Below are 21,030 nucleotides of genomic sequence, written 5' to 3' on the forward strand. Positions count from 1 at the left end.
AACAGACTTGAGTGGGCAAATGCTCACATTCGATGGCGTCTGGCACGTTGGAGAGGTGTTCTCTTCACGGATGAATCTCGGTTTACATTGTTCAGGGCAGATGGCAGACAGCGTGTGTGGCGTCGTGTGGGTGAGCGCTTTGCTGATGTCAATGTTGTGGATCGAGTGGCCCATGGTGGTGGTGGGGTTATGGTATGGGCAGGCATCTGTTATGGACGAAGAACACAGGTGCATTTTATTGATGGCATTTTGAATGCAAAGAGATACCGTGATGAGATCCTGAGGCCCATTGTTGTGCCATACATCCATGAACATCACCTCACGTTTCAGCAAGATAATGCACGGCCCCATGTTGCAAGGATCTGTACACAATTCTTGGAAGCTGAAAATGTCCCAGTTCTTGCATGGCTAGCATACTCACCGGACATGTCACCCATTGAGCATGTTTGGGATGTGCTTGACCGGCGTATACGACAGCGTGCACCACTTCCCACTAATATCCAGCAACTTCGCACAGCCATTGAAGAGGAGTGGACCAACATTCCACAGGCCACAATTGACAATCTGATAAACTCTATGCGAAGAAGATGTGTTGCACTGCATGAGGCAAATGGTGGTCACAACAGATACTGACTGGTTCTGAGTCCCCAGACCCCCAATAAAGCAAAAAAATGCACATTTCAGAGTGGCCTTTTATTGTGGACAGTCTAAGGTACACCTGTGCACTAATCATGATGTCAGATCAGCATCTTGATGTGGCACACCTGTGAGGTGGGATGGATTATCTCAGCAAAGCAGAAGTGCTCACTATCACACATTTAGACAGATTTGTGAACAATGTTTGAGAGAAATGGTAATATTGTGTATCTGGAATGAATTTTAGATCTTTAAGTCCATCTCATGAAAAATGGGAGCAAAAACAAAAGTGTTGCGTTTATATTTTTGTTGAGTGTAATTTGTCTAAATAACGTTACGTTTTGTTATGTTAATTTCAGCGATAAATACGTTTATTTGTCTAAAAAAAAAAAAGAATTATTAGGTAACTTCCGCCCAGCCACAGTACTTCCGCCCGCCAGGGTATTGTTCTCCGGGGATGCAGCTGGATACTATTGGGATATCCAGACCTGCCGCTGGCACATTTTTATTTGCTCAGCCTGTTGGTCTGGACATGATCCATTGGAGCTCATTAACTATGTTGGAAAATTTGGAGCTGCCAATCAAATCTTACTATCTGATATGGGCGGGCCAGAGCCCTATGTATGGTGCTCTGGGGCGGACGTAACCAGATGACGACAGTGCTGTGCATGCGCCGTCGAAGCTGTGATAGTTAACAACAGAGATGGCTGTGGATATGTTGTTTGAGTTTGAGACGGCTTTGGCCTCGACACTTTGCAATTTGGAAGAAGGCACTCAAATCTTTCATTAGCAAGTAAGAAGAATGTTCTGTTTTGCCGACCGACCACGCCAAAAGTTTAATTTAACAGTTAATCCCGCTGTTCGCTAAACGAACGTGGCTTAATACGTCACCTTGTTCATTGCTCTGATTGGTTGTAGTGCTATCCAATTGCGTGCAGTGGTATTTGAAATGCACGAGTAGGAGCCGCCCCTTGAGTTGGGGAGGTCTATTGATCATGGCCAGACCCTATATCGTTCTAGATATGGGTCTGGGTCTGGATTTCCAGGCTACCTTTTTCCATCTTCTGTTAAACTGTAAACTGGGAACACTAATAATGACTCATTACAACCACTAACTAATTGATTATCACCACTAACGTTTAAAGCTAAAACATAAGCTTATACAAAGTCTAAAGCTAGATAAGCATTTACAGCTATTGCTGTGCCCTCTGTGTGCTCTTTACTCCTGTGTGCTCTTATTCCTGCTCTAATGTGTGATGCAACACCGAAATTTCCCCACTGTGGGACGAATAAAGGATATCTTATCTTATCTAACCCCCTGAAGATATCAGCCTCCTGCAATTTCACATTGACGACATAAGTGATATCACTTTAGATGCAGAATAGGTTTTGCTATATTATAGCCTAGTAGGCTTTATTTTATAAAAAATACAGGCAAATTTACTTTAGACTATTAGTTAATTTTTCACAATAAACGGTTTTGCACCTCCTTTGCCCATAATAAATGTGCTGCCGTGGTTGTGTGACGTCGGACCAAAAACTCTCTGTGAAGTCGGAGTAATCGTCCTCCCCCCGCTCGTTCGCCTGTGTAGCCTACCTCTCATAAGGCTGTGTACAGCGGCAGCTATCGCCATCCTGCACGCCCCCCTCCCCCGCTCGTTCGCCTGTCATACGAGGCTGTCTCGTCTTTTTTTCTCGCCCTCTTGTTTTCACATAGCGGTAAAAGTAAAGACACATACAGCGCGCACCGCAGACTACAGGAGGGGGGGAGTGAGTATGTTGACAGTGACTGTCCTATAACCAGGCGGCTTGCTTTGTGTAGTTTGGCTGCACACGTGAACACGTGACAGGAATTAAACAAAACTGCGTTAACGGCGTTAATGTTTTAGAACGCGTTACATAATTTAAATGAATCTCCAAAATTAAACACATTAATTTTGACAGCCCTAGTATTTTCTCATATCCTTTCTCAAGTTACCACACTTCGGAGGGGGTGAAAGCACAGGGTCAGCCATAGTACAGCGCCCCTGGAGCAGTTTTGGGGTTAAGCGTCTTGCTCAAGGACAAAATGGTAGAGATGGTGGGCACCCTAAATGTAATACCAGCCACCACTAGTCTTACAAATAACACCCTCTTGTCCGGTGCTGGTGATCAAACCTGTGGTTACTAGTAGGCCCTCTTTTCTCTGGGCCATCCTACACCCCAACAGGTGGGGTTTAGGATACAATTGTAGGATGACGAATTATTCACAATCGTATGATGAAGAAATTTACTAACTTTCCACAGTTACTCACAGAGACTGCAACATAAACAGTAGACTCGCATTAAAACAATGGTAATAGAAGATCATAAAGGGAAATCACAGTACATTTTAACCAGTCACACTATGCAAAATGTTGCTTTTAAGACAATATGGGTCGTGGCAAGGGTCTGGGTTTGATTTTGACATCGGTGGGGACATACAAGTGGTGCTGAGGACCCCCCAGGAAACTGAGGCTTTTTTTGCAGTTATGAAAGACTTCTAACCACAATTCCATTTCATCCATAGCCTTTTTTTTTTGGTATAGCCGAAACGTTAGCTTTTTGTACTTCACGATAGCACAGATCTCAATATTTCTTTGGATCCAAATATAAAATTAAAAAACAAAACCTTTTATTTGTAATGCGAATGAATGAATTCTGTAAGGTTTTTACGTGAGAATTCTCAACTTTATTTTGGCTATAGTGCAATCTTCCATCTAATACAACATCATACTATGTATACAAAATGTATAGGGAGCACCTACAGGCCTAACCTAGTACTGTAGTCCGTGTGACCAATAAACAAGTACAGAAATCACAGGACACAATACATGAAGAACAATGTAGAATAATGTGACTTTTTCAAACCAATGATTAGTAAATGTATACATCCAAACCCAAATAGATTAATTAAAAAAGTTATCTGTATCCACTCACTAAATATTAATATTTTACCTCGAGACCAAAGTTAGACCAACCCGTAAAGTCATAACAGCAACATCTATTGATAATGGGTGTTGTTGAAAAGTACAGGCATTTGATTTTTATTATACACTGAATTTCTGTGTGCTGATAGTGCATCAATAACTGATTAGCTAACAAAGATCATTGCTATATGAAATCACATTGCATTGCAGCAAAACATTAGCCAAATGAAGTCTTTAGCTGGACTTCCCAGTGGTTTTGTTTACCAGTGTCTCTTCACAGGACCTTGAACTGGAGAATGAAGTGGTTCTAAATCAAGTCTTACCTGAAACTGCTCTTTTCACTTCCAAAGACAGTATCATGGGAAGGTTGAGCATGAGCTCACAGATTTCCTGGTAGCTGGAGAAGCACAACAGTTTTTCTCCAATTTTTACAATTTCATCTCCAGGACATAGCTTTCCAGTAGATTCCTGAATGTACAAATACAAAATCATTTTTTTTTAGCCATTCACTCACCAACAAAATGGCCACTGCTCAAGTCAGAATAAAGATAACAATGTGAATTTTTATTTTACTTTAATATCTTTTATTGTTTTTAATAAATAATTCCATCAGAGAAGGTGGCATAAGATCTGAACTATCCATTCACTAATATTGGACTGGTATGAAGGTGAAAAAAAACCCAGACATACCCTTTGTGCTGCACCTCCAGGCTTTAACCCAACGATAACAACTTTCAGAGGCGATGATGTTATTTCCAAGTCAAGCCCGAATGACTGGTCCTTCCTTCTCCACATGGTCACAGTTTCTACAGAACAGACCCCCACAGGTGGGCTGCTGTCTCCCTTCGGACAGCTCTGAAGCGACATCAGGCCACCAGTCCCAGAGGTCCCAGACTTTCCTCCACAGTGTGTGGCACTGGATAGGGGCTGGGATGGAGAGGGCTCATCAACTCTGGACTGTTGCTGTTGGGGCAGGCTGGATGCTTCAACACTCATCATACTTTTGACCCGTGTCACTGCTTTATGCTCCAGCTTAGGGGAACGCTTTGACTCCAACTCTCCATCATCTTGATGTTTAGAGTTCTCGCCATGGAGGGTCAAAGTCCTGGAGCCAAAGGCCACATGGCTTGCTGCCTTTGGTGTTTGGTCCAAGGGGCAGTGGATAGGCATGAAGTGGGCAGAAGCAGCTGATTCAGACTGACTGCTAATACCTTCCTCACACTGTGAGACACTCTCATAGAGGGGTGTGGTCTCATCACTGTTCCGACAGCCCTGGACAGCCCCACTATCTGCACTGTCTCCATCTAGATTTAATAATGATCGATTCACGCCTGCTGGATCACTTCTGGAGATGTTAACAGAGTCACAGTCAGTCTGTCCATCACTGAGCTCATCCTCAGTGCACATCATGTGTCTCTGTCGTAGCAGTGGGCTCCTCACTGAGGCTGGGCTGCAGACAGCAGGGGGGCCCCACTCTGCCTCCACCTGCTCATCAACATGGATAGGGCTCTGGTCTTGTGAGGCATCGCACACAGGGCGGCCATACACTTCTGTAATAGAGGGGTTGAATGCTGAAAATAAGATGTAGGTATGAGGTATAGTATACATTAAATCAAGAGTAGGCCTTCATTTAGCACAGTCTTACATTTTTAATTTTCTGAAACATTTATTAAATATGCTTTGTAATATATGGGAAAATTTGTGGGATGTTGAGCTTCCCCTAACCAAAGTTAATATACTAAGAGAATATTTGGTCATCAATCGCACTGCTGTGAGGCACATCCACTAAACAGTTTGGAAACCAAGTTTTTGTCCCGATAGTCATTCGGCTGTAGCATGCAGGGCTGTGGCAGCGGCCTGAGCGTCTTCACGATGTTTTTGGTTTTTGGGAGGGGTGGGCGGGGGGGGGAGGGCTGTGCAGGTAAACAGACCACCACACATTCTAGTAAAGCAGAAGTGATCATTGAGTCGGATTACTTTGGTGTGACTCTGCTTTGTTTTTTAATGAAAATAGTCAGCCTTTACGTTTGACACAAACACTGTAACTTGGTTTATATCATGAGCACTGATAATGAACCTGTGTCTTAGGAGGTTAGATGTAAACCCATTTTAAATCCTGGATTAACTCAAATGTTCCCTCAGGATCTCAGGATTAAAAAACACTGACTAAATCAAAGCTTACATTGCCATTTTCCGTTCTTTTGGATTCAAAATCACTTTAATATTGAGCTAAGTTTAAACCTGGCCCAGGACACCAGCCCAAAACCTTTTCCATGGTATTTACGGGTGATAGCTTACCATTTGGCTGTGCTGAGTTGTCATTGATGAAGGCAGTGCAGCTGTGCAGGTGGAGTGTCTCATCGCTGATCAGGCCCATCAGCAGGGGTTCAGATAGGAAGGAGTGAGATAACTCTGTCTCTGAGCTCAGGGAGCCCTGCTACACAATTGTGAAAATGGAAGAAACTTTTTTAATGATCTTTCAACGTTTGGATTTTAAAAATGTAAAAAGAAACCCATCTTTATTTTGTTAATAGTTTTTTCTTTCAGGAAAAGATGAGGCCAGAACACAGGGTATGTGCATTGTATGTACTATTTCACAGGTCACTTTGTTGGAAAAATAACTGTACCGAGTGCCTGCCTGTGTACCAGTTTTAAGAACAAAACAAACCTAGTGATATGTCTGTACAAGCTAAGCAGTAATATGCACATGTTGAATGGACACTTACTTTACTGGCAGGCTCAAGGAATCTCTTCATGGTCCAGCTGAGGTTAGGGGAACCATCTTCCTGCCCGTCTGTCATGGCTGGGTGGGCATTATCACAGGAGAAACCTACAGATTACCACGGTTCAACCCAGATACATCATAGCATAAAACACATTTGACTTTGGGCATCTGCACCATGCTGTTGAACTTTCTTTGACACTTATGCTGGGCTTACACTAGAGGACTTTTAAAAGACTTTGAAAAGACTGAAGACTGAAAGCCTCTCACATCTAAAGACAATTAACTTACACCTGAAGAGTCATTAGATCTCAGTCACAGACTGAGATTTTGAAAAGACAGGGGGTCTCATATTGCAAGACTACAACTAGATTCCTTTTGAAATTAATATAATTTCCGATCCTGCTACGGGGGATTAAAAGTGATTTCAGTGAAATAAAATATATTTTTTTAGCAGGTAAAATGGACTGGGTGTATAAACAACTATATGCCCTCATCACGTAGGCTTTGTGTCATGCATGATCACGTTAAAAACTGCAAACGTGGGGGCGCCTTTAGCTCAGTTGGTAAGGCGTCCCCCTCCCGGGCCGGGCCCAGCAGCAGACCCGGGTTCGATTCCCACCCGCGGTCGTTCTCTGCATGTCACTCCCCTCTCTGCCCCATTTCACCTCTGTCTCTCTTCACTATCAATAAAAGCATAAAAATGCCCAAAAAATATCTTTAAAAACTGCAAACGCGATTGTGTTTAATAAAAAAAAAGTTAATTCAATATTCCGAGCGGGGGACATCCTGTAGTTATTTGACCAAATGTATATGCTGATATCGTCCCCAAATAACTCTCACTCCTAAACCTGTATTTGACGGTAAAGTGTTAAGGTTGCGCGTGACAACCTGGTTCTCAAGCCGAGGCTTCTACGTGAAAGTGTCCGGAAAAAGTGCCTCACAGCTGGACACAGGTCGCGACTAATGCCGCTCCTCCTGCGTCGTGTTTGTTGCTGGAGAGAGTGTGAGTGTTTACGTCATTTCGCTTGAGCCAACCCTTTAAGACTAACGATAATATCAAACCTGTTTGATAATGTCGGAATGTCAAGACGGGGAGAAGACTGGCTGAAATCGGGTCGGAAGACCACCATACACCAAACGACTGAGATTATGGGCACGCGCCACAACTCCAGCAAGACTCCCGTGATTTGCGACTGCGACTGTCAAATCGCGTGAAAAGTCGTGTAGTGTAAGCCCAGCATTAGTTGAACATGGGTGCTAATGTCACATGGACATGTGTGAAATGCTAAAGTTAACTTGAATGATTGAAGTGTTGGAGTAAATAGGTCAGGAAAGTCAAATGTAGATGAAGGGTAAAGAGTTCAGACCTTGGGAGTGAGATGAATGACTGTTTTTGCCCATTCTCTCCCTGTGTGTGGTCCGAGCTATAATGTGATCCATCTCCTGTTCTGAGACCTGAGAAAAGACAATGAGATGCATCCATCACAACTGGAACAACTTGAAACACTAATCCTGGCAACTCCTAGAAAGATAACAGTAATGGATGCATTATATGTAAGAAGATTAAAGATGCAAAAAGTATAAGTGCAACTTTTTACCAAAAATAAGAACATGGCATTCATAAAGAATATTGCACACACAATCTTCTTTTTCAAGCTCTCTTTATTATTCTTCAAATATTTACTTCTGTAACTCTTTATGTGAAGAAGCGAGTGTAAATGTAAGAATGAGAGACTCTCAAGAGTGCTAAGATTTCCCCATTTGTATCTCATGAGGTTGAGACACAGAATTTTTAGCAAGAACATTTGACTTTTGCAACCCCTCTCATCATGAAAAACCCATGATTGAAGTATAATGTGAGGTGGCAGAATGGTTCTGGTTTTCTGTAGCAGAAGCTGGAGGGCTTGTAAAGGTCAAGGATCAGAAGGGCACAGCCAACCGTTCGATAAACCCTGCAGCAGTCTGACAAATGTATCATTATGTGTCATTCTTAATGACAGCAAGGGCATGGCTCTTTCTTACAGGATGTAAGTACCTTTGGTGGGATTTGAAAATACACCCCAAATTGGCTTATCGATTATTGGCCACCTACACAGTTCTAGATATATTGTGAATATATTGAAAGATAATGGAAATCTGTACATACATATATAAGAGACAGACTTCCTCTTACCTTGGGGTTAGGGTGTCTGCTTATAATGAGACTGACCGGTCCAGGGCCACACTCACTGAGGATAGCATAGGCCTCACTGAGAGCAGCATGACGCACACTCACTGAATCCACCTCCAGGATCTGATCTCCACGACTGCACACAGAAGCACAAGTATCAGCACAACATTGTGTGTGTGTGTGTGTGCGACTGTGCGTGTATATATATTCACACACACACGCACGCACGCACTCACGCACGCACACACACACACATACATACACTCACCGGCCACTTTATTAGGTACAGCGGTTAATTTTCGGACAGGACAACTTATTGAAGTTAAGAAAGGGGGTTTAAGTGACTTTGAACATGGCAATGTTGATGGTGCCAGAAGGGCTGGTCTGAGTATTTCAGAAACTGCTGATCTACTGGGATTTTCACACACAACCATCTCTAGGGTTTACAGAAAATGGTCCGAAAAAGAAAAAATATCCAGTGAGTGGCATCATATTAGGACGAAAATGCCTAGTTGATTTCAGAGGTCAGAAAAGGATGGGCAGGCTGGTTCGAGATGATGTGAAGGCAACAGTAACTCAAATAACCACTCGTTACAACCAGGGTATGCAGAATACCATCTCTGAACGCAAAACACGACCAACTTTGAAGCAGATGGGCTAAAGCAACAGAAGACCCCACCGGGTGCCACTCCTGTCTGCTAAGAACAGGAAACTGAGACTACAATTCACACAGGCTCAACAAAAATGGACAATAGAAGATTGGAAAAGTCTTGCCTGGTCTGATGAGTCTGGATTTCAGTTGCCAAAGTCAGATGGTAAGGTCAGAATTTGGCATACACAACATGAAAGCATGGATCCATCCTGCCGTGCACCATCAACAATGCCACGTTAAAAGTCACTTAAATCTTCCACATTCTGATGCTCGATTTGACTTTAGCACATTGTCCTGACCAAGTCTACATGCCTAAATACATTGATTTTATATATATATATATATATATATATATATATATATATATATATATATATATATATATATGTTATATACAGGTCCTTCTCATATAATTAGCATATTGTGATAAAGTTGATTATTTTCCATAATGTAATGCTAATAATTGAACTTTCATATATTTTAGATTCATTGCACACCAACTGAAATATTTCAGGTCTTTTGTTGTTTTAATACTGATGATTTTGGCATACAGCTCATGAAAACCCCAAATTCCTATCTCAAAAAATTAGCATATCATGAAAAGGTACTCTAAACGAGCTATTAACCTAATCATCTGAATCAACTAATTAACTCTAAACACTTGCAAAAGATTCCTGAGGCTTTTAAAAACTCCCAGCCTGGTTCATTACTCAAAACCGCAATCATGGGTAAAACTGCCGACCTGACTGCTGTCCAGAAGGCCATCATTGACACCCTCAAGAGGGTAAGACACAGAAAGAAATTTCTGAGCGAATAGGCTGTTCCCAGAGTGCTGTATCAAGGCACCTCAGTGGGAAGTATGTGGGAAGGAAAAAGTGTGGCAGAAAACGCTGCACAACCAGAAGAGGTGACCGGACCCTGAGGAGGATTGTGGAGAAGGGCCGATTCCAGACCTTGGGGGACCTGCGGAAGCAGTGGACTGAGTCTGGAGTAGAAACATCCAGAGCCACCGTGCACAGGCGTGTGCAGGAAATGGGCTACAGGTGCCGCATTCCCCAGGTCAAGCCACTTTTGAACCAGAAACAGCAGCAGAAGCGCCTGACCTGGGCTACAGAGAAGCAGCACTGGACTGTTGCTCAGTGGTCCAAAGTACTTTTTTCGGATGAAAGCAAATTTTGCATGTCATTCGGAACTCAAGGTGCCAGAGTCTGGAGGAAGACTGGGGAGAAGGAAATGCCAAAATGCCTGAAGTCCAGTGTCAAGTACCCACAGTCAGTGATGGTCTGGGGTGCCATGTCAGCTGCTGGTGTTGGTCCACTGTGTTTTATCAAAGGCAGGGTCAATGCAGCTAGCTATCAGGAGATTTTGGAGCACTTCATGCCTCCATCTGCTGAAAAGCTTTATGGAGATGAAGATTTAATTTTTCAACAAGACCTGGCACCTGCTCACAGTGCCAAAACCACTGGTAAATGGTTTACTGACCATGGTATTACTGTGCTCAATTGGCCTGCCAACTCTCCTGACCTGAACCCCATAGAGAATCTGTGGGATATTGTGAAGAGGAAGTTGAGAGACACCAGACCCAACACTGTGGATGAGCTTAAGGCCGCTATCGAAGCATCCTGGGCCTCCATAACACCTCAGCAATGCCACAGGCTGATTGCCTCCATGCCACGCCGCATTGAAGCAGTCATTTCTGCGAAAGGATTCCCGAGCAAGTATTGAGTGCATAACTGAACATAATTATTTGAAGGTTGACTTTTTTGTATTAAAAACACTTTTCTTTTATTGGTCGGATGAAATATGCTAATTTTTTGAGATAGGGATTTTTGGTTTTTCTTTACTTTTTTGCCAAAATCATCAATATTAAAACAATAAAAGGCTTGAACTACTTCAGTTGTGTGTAATGAATCTAAAATATATGAAAGTCTAATGTTTATCAGTACATTACAGAAAATATTGAACTTTATCACAATATGCTAATTATATGAGAAGGACCTGTATATACACTCATCGGCCACTTAATTAGGTACCTGTTCAATGGCTTATAAAAACAAATACCTAATCAGCCAATCACATGGCAGACTCAGCTCAACTCAGCTTTGGTAGCAGCACGGATCATTGTCCACTGCAAATAGTACCTCCTGAAAGTGGGCGGGGTCGTCATACAAAGGAGCAGAAAGCCGACTACAGAACCAAGTAGCAAAGCAGAAATTACGAGCAGTTGTTTAACTATTAACTGAACCAACTGCCAAAAGTACGGATGGAAAATGTTTCAGAAATACCCCCCTTGTATCTGTTTGCTAAAGGAAGTAGAAGAATATTGCTACGGGCCATTAAAAGGGAGGACTGGTGTCCCGATGTGTGACTCTGCCACTAAATCAGCTGTAGGGATGTGTCACGTACATCCCTATTCACGTAAACACGGACATCATAAAGTTGACTGTTTAGTGCTTGTTTCAGGATACGTGTTTTCAAATGCAAGCCATGTCTCAGCCTGAATCATTTGTTGAGGTAATCAGTGCAGTCCGAGGCTTGTAATGTAATCGCTCGCTATCATGTCTGTCCCAGCTGGCTACTATAGGCTATATAGCTGCTAGCTGCCCTACACGTCTCCTCTCGTTTCGTGTAGCCTACAGTATGTTTAAAGTAACATCCCAAACAACCAACACAACTGGGTGAGCTTAGCGAATATATGGACATTTCATTACGTTTTTTCGGATCTGTGACGCAAATCAAATGAACGAGAGCCAGAGAAGGCTGCACGCGGCGAGACAAAATACATTTGAAAAGTCCCGGAGAGTTTGGGAGTATACAACAGAATGAAGCCATTAGTCTCTGGCCAATCAGTGGCCAGTAGTCTGCCGACGTCACCTTTAAGCATCGGCTCAGCTCGCTTGGAACCTAGAGCGAAGCGATACCAAAAAAGCAGCCGCTACCAGGTACCATGTTTTTGCCGTGCAAACACTAAACATTGAGTCGAGTTGAGCTGATACCACGCAGTGGGAAAGCGCCATATGGGGCCCAAAGTGTGCCAAGAAAGTATCCCCCACACCATTACACAAAGACCACCAGCCACAATGACACAACAACATGCAGGAGATTGTGTCCCCCCTTGCACAAAACAAAGCAAAAAAACATATGGCGCCTCTTGTTGCTACCAACAGCAACTTAAGCCACACCGACCGGTGAAATGAGTCGGCCCAGCTGCGAATAGGCGGAGTTTCGGCAGTGATCGCAGCGCAAATGATCCACACAAATCAAGTTTTTTTCAACAGAGAAAAATTAAGAATGACAGACACACACTGACAGACACACAGGCTTTCCATGATTTATATAGTTTGATAGAAATGTTAACAAGAACTTGAACCGGTGTACCTAATAAAGTGGCCGGTGAGTGTATATTTATACAAAAGCAAGGGATGTGCCAATTTGCAGAAGTCATATCAGACGGCAGTCCCGATTACTGAGGAACTGGATATAATCAGGGCATCATCACACATTAATATTTCCCAGAAAAATAACATCTCAATAAAGAGCCAGTGAAATGTAATACATAGTATATGTCGGCATCTGTTTACGTAGAGGAAGAAACATAAATTACTGCAAATTGGGTCCAAACATTCAATGACTTGTTGAATATTACAAGAAGCCTACTTAATTATGTAGACCATAATTATAAAAACACATATACATTTTATAAAATGATTTTGAAATAGGCTAAAGAAAAAACACCACATGGTAATTTTGATAAGAGGCTTTGCAAAATGGTGAAAACCATTGACTGATTGACACATCTGTCAATCAGCAGTTTACACATTTGGCATCAGTTGAAAAAATATACACATGTAGCCAATACACACAGAATAACAGTTTATAACATCACATTTAATTAAAGTTCATCATTTAGTCCTTTTGTTGGAGCCAAGTTCAGTAATGGTAATATCCAATATGCCTCTCTTCTTTAGAGCAACAGGTCATGGTCTCTGTTCTGGCTGGAGAAATGTTAAAGTTAATTGTTTTGAGTCTGCTCTGCCAGGCTGCTCTGCATCATTGGTGGTGCGAGTGCGACGCCTAGAGGCAAAAAATGGGTAGTGCATTCTGTGACGTTACTGTTGTGAATAAGTGGATGAATTTACTTCCCACACGTGTTAAACAGAGAAATAATGCTGTAGAGATGTTATAGATGTCGGATTCTTGGAGCAATACGTCTGTAAGTGTTCTCTTGGTTGTTATATGCAGATATCATAATTAACACATAATGATAATGGATTGGATTTATTTAGTGCTTTTCTCGCACTCAAAGCGCTCCAGAAGTTCTATGTTCTCTGGGATGCGGCTGTGGGAGAGAACGCATGTGTGCGTAATGGCGCACCTACCGCCGGTTCGGGGGAATGTTTTTTTTCCCAGCTGTATACTTGATTCCTCTCGTAGTCCTCTGTATCTCTTCTGTATTTTTATTTTATTTTGATGGCTAGCTGTTTTGGCAACACTGTCTTTTATAGATCATTCAATGTCCATGAAAGTATCACCCATTTTTACTTTAATAATTTCTTCTTGTGAGCTGATTTGACTTTTGAGTTCTTCAGCTCAGTAGTGACCTGTTCAATCACCAACAACATCAAATCTAGCGAGCACTTGATTATGTTGTTCCTCCAGTAGTCACTTCGGTAACACTTTAATTTGATAGTCCACTGTTGACACTCAACAAGCAATCAGTAGATATGCAGTTGCATGTCAACAGTGAATGAGCTGACATTCAACAGAACTATCTCAACAGATAAGTAACATGTATTCAACTAACTGTAAGTTAACTATAAGTTGCACTATTAGTAGATGGTTAGTTGATATTCAACAGAGCTTGTTCAACAAATAAGAAACATGCATTCAACTAACTGTAAGTTAACTATAAGTTGCACAATTAGCAGATGTTTAGTTGATATTCAACAGTGAGTTAGTTGATACTATACAGTGTAGTGTGAAAGTTTGTGAACCCCTTGAGCCTTTTGGAATTTTATTTATTTTAACCATTAGTAATTCATTTTTTTCAATACCAGTATTTTTTATATGAAATAACAGATGTTTGTTTATCAATTCAACATTTTTCTTTTCCAGAAATCAATTGTTAAAATAGATCAAACTAATTATTTGACAAATGTTGTATGTGCAAAAGTTTGTGAACCCTAAGCTGCATTGCTTAAATCGAGCAAGGTAAACACAATCAGGTGGGCCAAACTGATTGATGAAATAGACCAATGTAATGAGAGATCTTTAGGGAAGAAATTGGGCGCCACTAGATAAAACAAAGATAAAACCAGGTCAGTTTAGGCCCACCAAACTGAACCCATACAGGTCAGACATGCTCAAAGGGAAAACAATCTCAGAGGTTGCACATTTGTCTGGGGACAGCTATACATTCGTATAAAAAAGTTTGAGCTTCATCGGCCCACCGTGAGGCAAATCATCTACAAATGGAGAGCTTTAAGAGTGACTTAACATCTGCCTAGAAGTCGACTTCCTTCAAAAATATTCTCAAGCGCCACAAGAAAAGGGATTTTTCAGGTAAAAGCCAACCCACACATTACATCTGGAGATTTGCAGACCATTTGCCACCACCATTATTCACTTGGGAGAAGGTTCTCTTGGTGGTAGGCAGAGTTGCGTTTTTGCCCAAACATGGCGGTTTTGGTTATGACCAAACAGTTCAATTTTGGACTAATCTGTCCACAGAATAAGACTTCAGGTATCTCCAGGTGCTCTCTGGCAAAGTAGTGACAAGCTGTTTTGTTCTTTTTTGAGAGCACAGGCTTCTTCAGCAACCCTCCCTTGAAAGCCATGTTGACTGAGTTTTCTTCTTATTGTGGAACCATGCACATCTGTCCCAGATGCTGCAAGAGAGGTCTGCAAATCACTAGATGTAATATGTGGATTGGCTTTTAACTAAAAAAATACTTTTCTTGTGGCGCTTGAAGATATTTTTGAAGGAAGTCCACTTCTAGGCAGATGTTCAGTCACTCGTAAAGCTCTCCATTTGTAGATGATTTGCCTCACGGTGGACCGATGGAGCTCAAACTTTTTTTGAATTAATTTATAGCTGTCCCCAGACAAATGTGCAGCATCACAACTCTATTCCTGAGATCCTCTGAGGTTTTTTTCCCTTTTAGCATGTCTGACCTGTATGGGTTCAGTTTGGTGGGCCTACACTGACCTGGTTTTATCTTTGTTTTATCTAGTGGCGCCCAATTTCTTCCCTAAAGATCTCTCATTCCATTGGTCTATTTCATCAATCAGTTTGGCCCACCTGATTGTGTTTACCTTGCTCGATTTAAGCAATGCAGCTAGGGTTCACAAACTTTTGCACATACAACATTTGTCAAATAATTTGTTTTATCTGTTTTAACAATTGATTTCTGGAAAAGAAAAATTTTGAATTGATAAACAAACATCTGTTATTTCATATAAAAAATACTGGTATTGAAAAAAATGAATTAATAATGGTTAAAATAAATAAAATTCCAAAAGGCTCAAGAGGTTCACAAACTTTCACACAGCACTGTATACACTCACCGGCCACTTTATTAGGTACAGCGGTTAATTTTCTTGTTAACACATATAACTAATCAGCCAATCACATGTCAGCAACTCAATGCATTTAGGCATGTAGACCTGGACGGGACAACTTATTGAGGTTGAAACCGAGCAACAGAATGGGTAAGAAAGGGGTTTTAAGTGACTTTGAACATGGCAATGTTGAGGGTGCCAGGAGGGCTGGTATGAGTATTTCAGAAACTGCTGATCTACTGGGATTTTCACTCTAAACCATCTCTAGGGTTTACAGAGAATGGTCTGAAAAAGAAAAAATATCCAGTGAGCGGCATTTGTGTGGACGTAAAATGCCTTGTTGAAGTCAGAGGTCAGTGGAGGATGGGCATACTGGTTTGAGATGATAGAAAGGCAACAGTAACTCAAATAACCACTTGTTACAACCAGGGTATGTAGAATACCATCTCTGAACACAAAACACGACCAACCTTGAAGCAGATGGGCTACAGCGACAGAAGACCCCACCGGGTGCCACTCCTGTCAGCTAAAAACAGGAAACTGAGGCTACAATTCTCACAGGATCCCCAATATTGGACAATAGGAGATTGAAAAACATGCCTGGTCTGATTAGTCTGGATTTCAGTTGCGACATTGAGATGGCAGGTTCAGAATTTGGCGTAAACAACATGAAAGTATGGATCCATCCTGCCGTGCACCATCAACCATGCAATGTTCAAAGTCACCTAAACCCCCTTTCTTCCCCATTCTGATGCTCGGTTTGACTTCAGTACATTGTCTTGACCACGTCTAAATGCCTAAATGCATTAAATTGCTGCCATGTGATTGGCTGATTAGCTTTTTGTTTTTATAAGCCACCGGCCACTTTACCTAATAAAGTGGTAAGTGTATAGCATGCATTCAACTAACTGTCAGTTAACTATAAGTTGCATTATTAGTAGATGTTGTGTTGTACACGTAACATGCATTCAACTAACTGTCAGTTAACTATTAGTTGCATTATTAGTAGATGGTTGATATTCAACAGAGCTCGTTCAACAGATGAGAAACAAGCAATCAACTAACTGTAAGTAAACTACAAGTTGCACTATTAGTAGATGATTAGTTGATATTCGACAGTGAGTTAGTTGACACTCAACAGAACAGTCAACAAACATGTAACATGCATTCAACTAAGTGTTAGTTAACTATAGGATCATTTTATTTTGTTAATTTATTTTTACAAAAACAGTCTGCAACAGACATTATAATTTTTTACTACATGTTCTTTACAAATATTCAACTATCAGTTGAGTGTCAACTTCTAGTAAGTTGACTATCAACTGCTGTTATTAACTAATACTCAACTTACGTTTCATATGGATCAACTTTCCCCCCACTCACAAGGAACACATCTAATGAATGAACATTCAACCCTCTGTTGATCATATATGTTCATTGTAAAATAAAGATGAGAATATTTTATCAATCAATAGGCACCCTGTGTAGGTGACTATCTGTTGATTGTCATATGACTGTCGACAAACTATCAGTCAATATTCAACTAACCATAAGTAGACAGGTCTTAGGACTGTCAAATTAAAGTGAAAACAGTTTAGTGTCTACACACTATTAACAGAGCAAAACAGAGAAAATAGTTGACTGTCAGTTGATTCTCAACAAACTATCAGTCGATATTCAACTAAGCATTAGTAGAGAGGTCTTAGGACTGTCAAATTAAAGTGAAAACAGTTTAGTGTCTGTAGACACTCTACGAACTAGTAACAGTACAAAATAGAGACAAGTTTTGCTCAACTGACGAGTAACACTGGATGACCCCAAAGTAAAGTTAAAAAATATAGGCAGAATATCTGAGCAGGAAAGCACATTTATTTGAAGTAAATTTAACTTTTTTCAGTAGTGACACAACAAGTAGGTACACAGCAAGTACCATCAATACCTCTAAAAAGACAATAAAACTAATACATTTATTTATTTAGGTGTCATTTCGGCAATTTCTTAACCACATATCATCCAAAAATTGACATTCAAAAAGCTCAGTAAAGTTTACCATAAAACCCAGTACCACTAGTTATGATACTGAGCAAACATATGTATAACATCAGGGGCCGTATTCACAAAACATTTTATCTTAGCGCTAAGAGTACTCCTAAGGAGCGCTAAAAGTTCTTAGTAAGGAGTAATTTCTTAAAACCTATTCACAAAGCTGATAAGACCAACTTTTACTAAGGAATGGGAGGGACTCCTAAGCTAAGACTAGAGGGCGGGGTTGACCCTGTTGCTATGGATGACGTCATGTTCATACCTTCTATGCCCACAGTGATTGGCTGATGATAGAAACACTGTGGGAGATATCCATATCGTGTCTCTGTATTAAAGTAAATAGTTTTTATATACAATTAATGACAAGTGACACTGATTTAACATGAAACCAAGATACTGCAGGGTTTCCCACACATTCGTTCACAATTAACCTACAATAGCGCCACATATGCCTATTAATTTTAAATTTTACAATGGTTTGAATCAGAAAAAATATCCTCATTGAACAGCTGCACGCCATGCACTCTCACTGTATTTCCCTCAACAGCAGACTATGCAGCAATAGTCAGACAGCGATAAACCAGGAAATTCACAATTTAGAAACAACAGCCGGCGAAATCGTAAAGTGTATGCGGAAGGAAAAAGGCGAGACGCGCAACTATACAGTAGCGGACCTGTGGAATGGAGGAGATGCTGCGAAGCGCCACACATAGGCCTACTCTAGTAACAAATTAAACCCAAACGTGACACCAACAGTAACATCGTAAACCCAAAGCAACTGCAGGACAAGGAACTTAATAATTTTTTTTTTATATAAATGTAATAAATATAAATGTGTCTATTCTTTCTAAATATAGCTTTACTAAGATCATTAACCCCTTACAGCTATTAAAGGTACCTTTTATAAAGCTCACTAGCATTAAATCTCTCCAAAACACCATCAAATGGTTGTCTGTGATCTACTCTTAGTGACTTAGGAGTCCTCTCGAGGACTCCTAGCTTTTCACAGATTTAGGAGCTAGTTTTAGCGCTAAAATGCTTTGTGAATTACACTTATCTTAAAAAGTTAGGAGTCCTAAAATTAGGAGTGAAACGCCCCTTATTTTTGAGAGTTACTCCTAAATCAGGGGCCGTATTCACAAATCATTTTATCTTAGCGCTAAGAGTACTCCTAAGGAGCACTAAAAGTTCTTAGTAAGGAGTAATTTCTTAAAACCTATTCACAAAGCTGATAAGATCAACTTTTACTAAGGAATGGGAGGAACTCCTAAGCTAAGACTAGAGGGCGGTGTTGACCCTGTTGCTATGGATGATGTCATGTTCATACCTTCTATGCCCACAGTGATTGGCTGAGAGGGAATGAGAGCTAAGAGTGAGTTTATGATAGAACCTGGGAGATATCCATATCGTGTCGCTGTATTAAAGTGAAGAGTTTTTATATACAATTAATGACAAGTGACACTGATTTAACATGAAACCAAGATACTGCAGGGTTTCCCACACATTCGTTCACAATTAACCTACAATAGCGCCACATAGGTCTATTCATTTAAAATGTTACAATGATTTGAATCGGAAAAAATATCCTCATTGAACAGCTGCACGCCATGCACTCTCACTGTATTTCCCTCAACGGCGGACTATGCAGCAATAGTCAGACAGCGATAAACCAGGAAATTCACAATTTAGAAACAACAACTGGCAAAATCGTAAAGTGCATGCGGAAGGAAAAAGGCGAGACACGCAACTATACAGTAGCGGACCTGTGGAATGGAGGAGATGGAAGCGCCACATATGGGCCTACTCTAGTAACAAATTAAACCCAAACGTGACACCAACAGTAACTTTCAGTGCATCGTAAACCCAAAGCAACTGCAGGAAAAGGAACTTAATAATTAATAAATATTTTTTTATATAAATATAATAAATATAAATGTGTCTATACTTTCTAAATATAGCTTTACTAAGATCATTAAACCCTTACAGCTATTAAGGTACCTTTTGTAAAGCTCACTAGCATTAAATCTCTCCAAAATGCCATCAAATGAGTGTCTGTGATTTACTCTTAGTGACTTAGGAGTCCTCTCGAGGACTCCTAGCTTTTCATAGATTTAGGAGCTAGTTTTAGCGCTAAAATGCTTTGTGAATTACACTTATCTTAAAAAGTTAGGAGTCCTAAAATTAGGAGTGAGACGCCCCTTATTTTTGAGAGTTACTCCTAAATCAGCACGTTAGGACCTACTCTTAGCCTTAAAATGTTTTGTGAATACGGCCCCAGCACGTTAGGACCTACTCTTAGCCTTAAAATGTTTTGTGAATACGGCCCCAGTTCTCATAAAACGCTATATGGTAAGAAAAAAATATATAATTTCGTTGTGGACCAGAATATCAGAAGCTCCAGGTCGCTTGGGAGAAAATGGATTAATGAAATGCTTAAACAAGACACACTGATTCAGCAGTAAGGTTGGACAAGTAAATGTAAAATATATATGTTCTACTCTCTCTTCCTTAAAGTGTATATCATTGTTGTTTCTCAGTCCAACATTAAAAAAAGAAAAAAAAACATCACAGTGCCATTTTTAATTATGGACTGAAGAAAAAACAACATAATTTTCACTCTCTTGTGACTGAAAACTAGTTTAACCTGGTCCTGCCACTGTTATTTGAATGAGCACATTGGAATAATTTTTCGCTCTCTTTAGATCCGGTTCTTGGGTTTGCTGGCCACTCCAGGCCTGCTGTAGGCCTACTCCTCTCCAATCGAAGCAGTTAGGCTGAAGAATCCAGGAATCTTGTCCTATCACCCAGTTGATCAACATAGAAAGAAATTACCTGAGAATTACCACAACATAGTTCAAATGCATTTTGGTCTCCTATATCCAAATCATTATAGCATTATGGTTCCACATTAGATAACATAATGCTTTGTATTGCTTAAATGAAATATATTTGGAATCCTAATCAAATAAAATTCTCGCTGAACCTTATACAAATTAACATTATTTTTTAATTAAAAAAACATCTAATCTCTATGACCAATTTACACAACACCACATGCATATACTCAGTCTTAGCTCACTTTAGCCTGAAATAGCAACATGCACTATGAATATTGAATATGCAAACATGTATTCACATACAGTTTAGTGTCTATAAACACAATTTATTTAGACAGATACGTGTGAAGCTAGACAGCGCTAGGCTCGCGCTAACGGTGCTAATATAGCTAGCGCGCTAACCTCCGCGCTAATGCTAACGTAGCTATGCTAGCGGGAGGCCGCGTCGCTAATATATA

General features: G+C 40.7%; 1 protein-coding gene across 1 annotated transcript in view; it reads right to left on the reverse strand.

Annotated features, from left to right (window-relative positions):
• The window catches only part of pdzd2 (PDZ domain containing 2), a gene marked incomplete at its 5' end in the record, with an annotated part of 91,829 nt that overhangs the window by 20,935 nt on the left and 49,864 nt on the right, over window positions 1-21,030 (reverse strand). Inside the window, 6 exons of the mRNA XM_080048209.1 lie at window positions 3,908-4,052; window positions 4,275-5,134; window positions 5,883-6,021; window positions 6,311-6,414; window positions 7,677-7,764; window positions 8,483-8,615. Coding sequence (XP_079904335.1) covers window positions 3,908-4,052; window positions 4,275-5,134; window positions 5,883-6,021; window positions 6,311-6,414; window positions 7,677-7,764; window positions 8,483-8,615 — 1,469 coding nt within the window. The remainder of the gene's footprint in view (window positions 1-3,907; window positions 4,053-4,274; window positions 5,135-5,882; window positions 6,022-6,310; window positions 6,415-7,676; window positions 7,765-8,482; window positions 8,616-21,030) is intronic.

Source organism: Ammodytes marinus, assembly GCF_949987685.1.
Source record: "Ammodytes marinus genome assembly, chromosome: 2".
NCBI classification, from domain to species: Eukaryota; Metazoa; Chordata; class Actinopteri; order Uranoscopiformes; family Ammodytidae; genus Ammodytes; species Ammodytes marinus.